The sequence below is a fragment of the Anser brachyrhynchus genome, assembly GCF_964034855.1.
Source record: "Anser brachyrhynchus genome assembly, chromosome: 6".
NCBI lineage: Eukaryota > Metazoa > Chordata > Aves > Anseriformes > Anatidae > Anser > Anser brachyrhynchus.
The window spans coordinates 10,444,018-10,451,030 of NC_137700.1; the positions used below are offsets into that span (position 1 = coordinate 10,444,018).

The 7,013-nt window shown below is 43.0% G+C and overlaps 2 protein-coding genes across 3 annotated transcripts in view; one reads left to right on the forward strand and one right to left on the reverse strand.

Annotated features, from left to right (window-relative positions):
* The window catches only part of POLR3A (RNA polymerase III subunit A), a 38,034-nt gene extending 37,725 nt beyond the window's left edge, over nucleotides 1–309 (reverse strand). Inside the window, exon 1 of the mRNA XM_080598314.1 lies at nucleotides 106–309. Coding sequence (XP_080454440.1) covers nucleotides 106–149 — 44 coding nt within the window. The 5' untranslated portion in view covers nucleotides 150–309. The remainder of the gene's footprint in view (nucleotides 1–105) is intronic.
* A 117-nt stretch (nucleotides 310–426) lies between these two features.
* Nucleotides 427–6,368, forward strand: RPS24 (ribosomal protein S24). 2 transcript variants are annotated; one of them, XM_080598365.1, is made up of 7 exons: nucleotides 427–557; nucleotides 1,266–1,331; nucleotides 1,687–1,896; nucleotides 2,399–2,509; nucleotides 3,371–3,388; nucleotides 5,254–5,289; nucleotides 6,169–6,368. In XM_080598365.1, exons 1-5 carry the CDS (start codon nucleotides 555–557, stop codon nucleotides 3,374–3,376), a joined length of 396 nt encoding a protein of 131 aa, XP_080454491.1. In that variant the 5' UTR covers nucleotides 427–554; the 3' UTR covers nucleotides 3,377–3,388; nucleotides 5,254–5,289; nucleotides 6,169–6,368. The 2 variants fall into 2 exon arrangements, with proteins under 2 accessions (XP_080454491.1, XP_080454492.1); XM_080598366.1 differs by lacking the exon at nucleotides 3,371–3,388.
* Nucleotides 6,369–7,013: the final 645 nt, after the last annotated feature.

Below are 7,013 nucleotides of genomic sequence, written 5' to 3' on the forward strand. Positions count from 1 at the left end.
GGGGCTGAGTACGACCCGGGGGACACCGACACCTCCACCCCCGCCCCGCTCCCCACCGCCCCCCGGCCCCAGCCGAGCCCCCCTCAGCCCTTCAGCCCCTCTCACATCTTCTTGGCCACGTCGCTCTCTCGGAACTGCTCCTTCACCATGGCGGCGGTGGCGGCGCGGCCCCGCGGGCCGGCGGCAGACACGGAGCACAGCACGGAGCCCGGCACGGAGCCCGGCACCGAGCACCGCCCCACGCCGGGCCGGCCGTGCGGCCTCCCGCGGGACGCCGGTCGCGAGCCAGTGCCCAAACCCCGTCAGAGGGACGGGCGGGCACAGCCGGACAGCGACTGAACCCGCAGCGGGACCTGACGCGAGGCGCCGCGACCCGCTCCCGAGCCCAAGCGCCCCCCCCCCCCGCCGCCCCAGTCGCCTCCCCCCGGTCCCGGCGCTGGGCCGAACACTCCCGGCACAGCTCCGCCCCGCGCCGAGGCCCCGCCGCCTTATGCCGGGCCGCGCGGCGCCGCCCCTTCCTCTTCGCGCCCGCCGCCTGCCAGCCAGCCGCCATCATGGTGAGGGGCCCGCGCCATCCGCCCGCCGCGCCGCCATCCCCGCGCTGAGGGGGCTCTGGGGGGCACGGCACGGCCGGGGGGGCTCGGCCCGAGGGGGGCGGGCGTGTATGGGGGAGACGGGGTGCGGGCACCGGCCGTGCCGGCCGGCGGGGCTGCTGCGGCCTGGCAGCGGTACCGGCAGTAGGGAGCCGGATCCCTGCTGTGTCGCCTGGCTTCTGCCCGGACGGAGAGGCCGGAGGTCCTGCTGTTAGGGTAGTGCTGCGCAGCTTCTGGCCCCTGAAAGGGGTGCCGTGTGCTCTGCTCGTGTACTGGCTTCATGGCTGTTCTTTGCTGAGAAGCCTAATGAGACCAACCGTTTAGTTCCCCAAAGGAAGCTGTCTGTGCGTAACTGCAGCACTCGGCCTTACAATTGAGGTCTTTCATTAAAAGCCATTTCAGCGTGTTAGGATAGCGGGGGCACAGATGTTGCTGTATTGCTTGCAGACTGGAATTAGTTCGGTGTACTTTTCTGAGGTGGTTTTTATAGCCTAGGACCAGTGTGCTTGTGAGGACACACACATGAACTCACACTTGTGAGTTCGCTGTTATCTCATGGTGAACTACTGACTGTTACTCTACTGTGTATGGTTTATATATTTGTTAGGATTGGAATTATATATATATATATGACCAGGATTTTGTTTCACTTCTTTATACTTCATTTTGCAGAATGACACGGTGACCATCAGAACCAGGAAATTCATGACAAACAGACTGCTTCAGCGCAAGCAGATGGTAAAAATAGTGAAAAACGCCTTGATTTTTTTGTTGGTTCTGGGCTGCAGGTGTTCTTTTAATCGTTATAAGTAAGGGGCCCTGGAAATTGTTTTGGCTGTCACTGTGTAAGAGCTTATGTGTTTAAATGTCTTCGTGTGCAGTGAAGGTAAATCTTGATGCCAAAGTAGTGAGCTGACCTGTCATTATAAGCAGGAAGCTATTAAGAACATTTCTGCATTAAGTTAGTAATACTTCGTGTTGCTAAGGTGGATAAGTTCAAGTTTTAAGCTTGTGGTGGGAGTGTAGCACGTGGCTGTTGTACTGGATATTGACTGGTTTTTGTTTTTATAACAACCTGTTAATGTCTTCTTAGGTGATTGATGTTCTTCATCCTGGGAAGGCCACCGTCCCCAAAACAGAAATCAGGGAAAAGTTGGCAAAAATGTACAAGACAACCCCTGATGTGATTTTTGTATTTGGCTTCAGAACTCACTTTGGTGGTGGCAAGACAACAGGTTTTGGCATGATCTATGATTCCCTCGACTATGCAAAGAAAAATGAACCAAAGCACAGGCTTGCCAGGGTAGGTTTTGTTTTCCAGTAACTAGAAAACGATAGGGATGGCTTTCAAGTGTTCAGTGGTTCATTTACATGTATAAAAACTACAGTTTGTGGAAGTACTGATGTATATGGGGAATTCAGTGTTCTGTAAATGATGTTAAAAGTACTGTATAGATTAGCTTTTGCGTTCGAAAAGTAGGTTGCTTTTTTTACAGCCTATTATAGGTGGCAAGGGGAAGGCAAAATCAGTGCTATTTCTGACATTGGGTAATAAAAGTCTACTAATTGCTACTAAAGATCTTAAAGAAGTGTAAGAGAGGGGACTGATCCATATAAGATATTAGTGCTTGTTCTATTGTGTCATTCATTAGCTACTGAAATTTCTAGCTATTTAGTATTTCAGGTTCAAACAGTATTTCAGAGTTCCAGGAATAGTACAATTCTTTCAGCTCAAAACATGAAAACTTCATTTTGGAAGTTAGTATCAGCAAACAGACGTAAAATATAACTTTGTTTTTTGATAGCATGGTTTGTATGAAAAGAAGAAGACTTCTAGGAAGCAGCGGAAGGAACGTAAAAACAGAATGAAGAAAGTCAGAGGCACAGCTAAGGCTAACGTCGGTGCTGGCAAGAAGGTATGATGAGATGATCTGTAAGCTGAACTGTGTATGTTACTTTGGAAATGTCGAGTAGAAATTTTTCAACAGAATAACTTTGTATTTCTTCCCTTTCTTTTACCTGTTCTACGGGATAACAGAAGGTAATCTGTGTGGTCACATAGAGCTTCTTACCAGCCCAGTAGCTTAGTTCTGCTCATCACTCCTGCAGCTTAACTGATACACCAAGAAACCGTGCTTCTTAAATTATTGTTTCCTACATCACTTGACTGAAGTTAAACTTTCTTAAATCTAACCATGTTGCTTTAATATTGTAATTTAGTCATTCAGTATACAAATTAGATGTTCTTAACGCTTGTTACTCTGACTGCCTAAATATCTAACACTTAGTCTGCCAAGGTAGTGTTCTGTTAGAAATTCTGTTAAGGATATGTAGTGGTGTGGGTGGTAAGGACTCTGTGTAAATAGGAACAAAGTGGAAGGGCTGCTTTATATTGGTTCTGAGGGTCTGATTGGGAAAACTGGGGGTTTTCTTCCTGCTGGGAGCTTCCTGTGCTGTGGCTGGAACTTGATACAAACTTAAAAGGTATGCAGGTTGGAGGGAAATTGAATTCATTTATCATTAAACAACCAAAACCACCAAAGCTACGTAATAGCCTGGCTGTGAAGACTGTCACCTTCCTTTGCTGAATTTTGCACGTGGGAAAACACTGAGTAGGTTTGTGCTGCTAGGTGGATTTTGCAACAGTATTTTAATGAGGGAGGAGAGGGTGATGGGTTTTGATGCTTAGCTTTGTAGCTACTAAGTTGCTTTAACATCTCAAACTTAAGTAATCTTCACTTTTGCTTTTTTCTACTTCCTTGGGGACTCTCCATCAGAAATGAAGTATCTAGCAGGTACTGGAAATAAGCATGGATGTGGTGACTGAATCACTGAAACACTTTGTTCTCTCTTGAAATGGAAGCACTGTACTGCCTTGCATGCATACATGTTTACTTCAACTGTCTGTCCTGTAAAGGTTCAGATGACTACATAATGATTTTTATTCTGCGTGACTTAAAAGTAAAATTTGGCTAATAACAAAGGAGATTTTCAAAAATAGCAAAATACCACAAAAGTAAGGAATTCCCATCGAGAAGAAAGCAAAGCTATTGATCTGAGACATCGGTTCAAAACACTACAGGCTCTGGTTCAAAGTAGTACGGTGCAATTGCATGTGTAACTTGACCTTTACACAAAAATAGTTGTGTATCTTTATGAAAACTTAAGTCATGTCACAGCTTAATGTGTTTGAGACAGTGATTGTTAACTATGAAACTGTCAGCATTAAACTTCTAACTAACTATTGGCCTGCGATATTGAAAGCTAAGACAGAAATCACAGCAATTGTTCTGAGAAATTATTCCTGTGTAAATTAAGTCCTTGTAGTCATTAGATATGATAAATCAGCGTTGTGGCTAACAACTGGGTGAGGGCTAGCTATTGTTTGGAACCTTTTTCCATTTCTGCTTCAGTGTTGTTTCAATAGCAAAGTTTTAAACTTGTTTGCAACGTAACAGTGTAAAGAGCACCCTCTTCTAAGTGTTAAGGGAGTCATTCAGTGTTGCACTGGTGGCAGTAGTGTGGGTGACTTTATTCCCTTCAAGAATTTTGGTATTTCAATGTGGCTGTTACTGAGTGTTAATACAGAATGGTTAAGTAACTGTCACTTGAACTAAAACTGTTTCATCTAAATTTTCTTAAAGCCTATAAGCATTTTAGAAATCAAGACACGGTTGTCTTGTGATAATTACACAGCATGTGACTTCACAGAATTGTAGGGGATGGAAGGGACCTCGAGAGGTCATTGGGTCCAACCCCCCTGCCAAAGCAGGTTCCCTAGAGTCTAGTTCCCTAGACTTGTTTTTCAAGTACTTGTCAAACTAGCATGCATTCTCAGTAATAAGAGAACTGTTTTGGTTAAAGTTTTTTGAATGTCCTCTAAAACGATCCTTTAGTTTATGACTACAGGGTTTAGATCTTCTTCACCAGTCTTGTTAGCCATTGTGTCTTTGCATTAAGCATAAACTAAAGACTAATTGGCATGCGTTCTGGAAAATCTGGTTGGGAAGAGTTCTATGCTGTATCACAGAAAAAAGCTTGCAGAATACACTCCTGTCTTAAAGCTTTGTCTTGAAAAACATGTGTTTGAACATAATGATGTGGCATGGTTCAACATGCTCTTTAACAGCTATCTGCGGTTTTTAATAGAAATCCTGAAATATGTTTTATTGTCCACCTACATGATATGTGACAATTGTTTATCTCAGAAGTGTGCAGGGACTGGATTATTAGACTTCTTCAAAGGAAAGTCTGTAGTTTTGAGAGTAAAAACCCATGTCTTTTAACATCACTATTGCACAAATGTCACTTTTGACAGCCTTTGACACATGAGCCTTTCAAACAAGTATTTTTCAAGCATAATCAAACAGTAATGTGAATAGATAGGCAAATAAAGGCCTTCTATCTTGGAGGTATAATTGAACATGCAATTGCATCCTGAGAGTTAGTTGAGCTGTAAACAGCTATTGTTAGATCTGATCTTAAGTTTGAGGGAATGCATGAAACCTAAGTCCTTAGCTTCTACAGTAGTCTAGACTTCAAGGTTTTCCTATCACGTTGCTCTGTAGCAATTGAAAAAAGTATATTGTCTGTATCTTCTGCAGTAGTAGGACCTTGATTAAAACTGTTCTCTTATTAAGTAATGCTTTTTGTTTTTCAGTAACTGCACATACTTAAGATGGAAAACGGAAAACAGGTATGACTTTGGAATGCTTTGTAAGAGTACACATTCAGTGGCCTGTAGTCTGACCATGATGTAGGTTCAATGTTTATTTATGCAAAGAGCATGGTCCTTGCACTGATATAGAACATAGTGCAAGAGTTGAAGACTAAGGGAGACTTAAATATTTTAAAATTCATTGTTGTGCTTACTAGTGTGCTGATAATTTGTAACTTCAACTTGCATGAGATACCTGATCAGCAGATAAACTGGAGTAATGGCTCAGGCTAAGCTCAGATTTACTGTTGTTAAAAGATGATATTTAGTCTTATTGTAAAACATTTCCGTTTTTAAATAGTGTAAGTGTGCTAAGGGTAGGGTAGGTTTGTATTGTCTTAAATAGGTCGAAGTTGCATGACTTCTATTTTGGTGCCAACTTTGTTTTCTTGCTGATACTTCAAGTTAATGCCTTCTAAACAATTCTGATACCATTTTAGACAAGTCCTAGATTTCATTTTTCTATCTTTGCTGCAGAAACATAAGTGAATTGGATATGTTGTGGGCAGTAGCAGTTACAGACCAAAGTCTGGTTTTACTGCAAATGATTTTGAATGGCTTATTTTTAAGTAACTGCCTGGGAGTTGATAGTGAGTAGTTGCTAGTGAGTATAATGTCTTAAGCAGGAGGCTGTCAAAGCAATTGTAGGTTGTTGAGCTTGTCTAGAGAAATGCTGTAATCTAGGCTCTCATTGCCATGACGGTTCAAGACTTCACTGTACTTTGCATTCTTCTAAGAAAGGCATTGTTGTTCACCTGGCCTTGGCTTCTTTGGTAACCAGTTTTTCAGGCCGTATAGTGGTGTGACTACAAAAATGTGTTTTATTCTTGTGGAACTGATATTTCTTTTCCTTTACAGACTACATGATTTTGTGAAGAAGTGCAGGAATAATTATTCTGGAGAGAAGCTGCTCATCTGGTTGTAACATCAAATAAACTATGTCAGTCAATTGCTGGTTTGCCATTTGGTTTTGATTGGACAACTACTGTTTTGTAAAGCTTGAAAAATTCAAGATTGGTGCACTGTTTGCACTGTATTAAAATCTTTTCATAATTAAACAGCTCTTGTTTTGAGTATCAATCTGAAGTATGAATCCAAGCTTTCTATGGATAGTAGTTCTAAAGACATTCCAAGCAGGCAGTGTTAGCTCAATGGAGGTAGGCGTGCTTTTGTCATCTATTGTTTAGGTTGTGTTTTGCAGAGTCCTTTTAAGGTGTGCTTGACTGCTTGTATAGACCTGCAGAGTACAGCTGAAGAGAGAGGAAAAACATGTCAGCAGAGAGATTCAGAGCTGCATATTTCACAGTTCAGCTTTTAGCTAATGAAGGAGTCTAGTATAACTAGTGTTTGGTTCCTGGGTTGTCAAGACAGGCTGTGGGGTCTCTGTGAATTGTGTAGTTTATCTCTAATTTTTTACCTGGTGGTGTTAAGAGTTATTTGAGTTGGACTACTTGTTGGATGAGGCATGCTTTATGCTTTTAAGAACATTCTGGTGCAGGTCTCTTGAGTAGCAGGTAGAACAGAAGTTATACAGTAAATAGGACTGAAACTGACGGGGGCAGCTCTACTGGACATGCTGATAAAGGTTCTGACCTCATTCTTAGGTAAGTGCAGTGCGTTTAAATTGTACTACAGTTGTACTGAGGTGTACTGAGGCAGGATATTGCAATACAGGTAAGACATAGTGTTTGGGGGTGACAGGG

Excerpts from the sequence above, each read along its gene's own strand:
- RPS24 (XM_080598365.1), top strand. Across the intron at positions 1,332-1,686 it reads TGCTTCAGCGCAAGCAGATG|GTGATTGATGTTCTTCATCC; the intron begins GTAAAAATAGTG and ends ATGTCTTCTTAG. Across the intron at positions 1,897-2,398 it reads CAAAGCACAGGCTTGCCAGG|CATGGTTTGTATGAAAAGAA; the intron begins GTAGGTTTTGTT and ends GTTTTTTGATAG.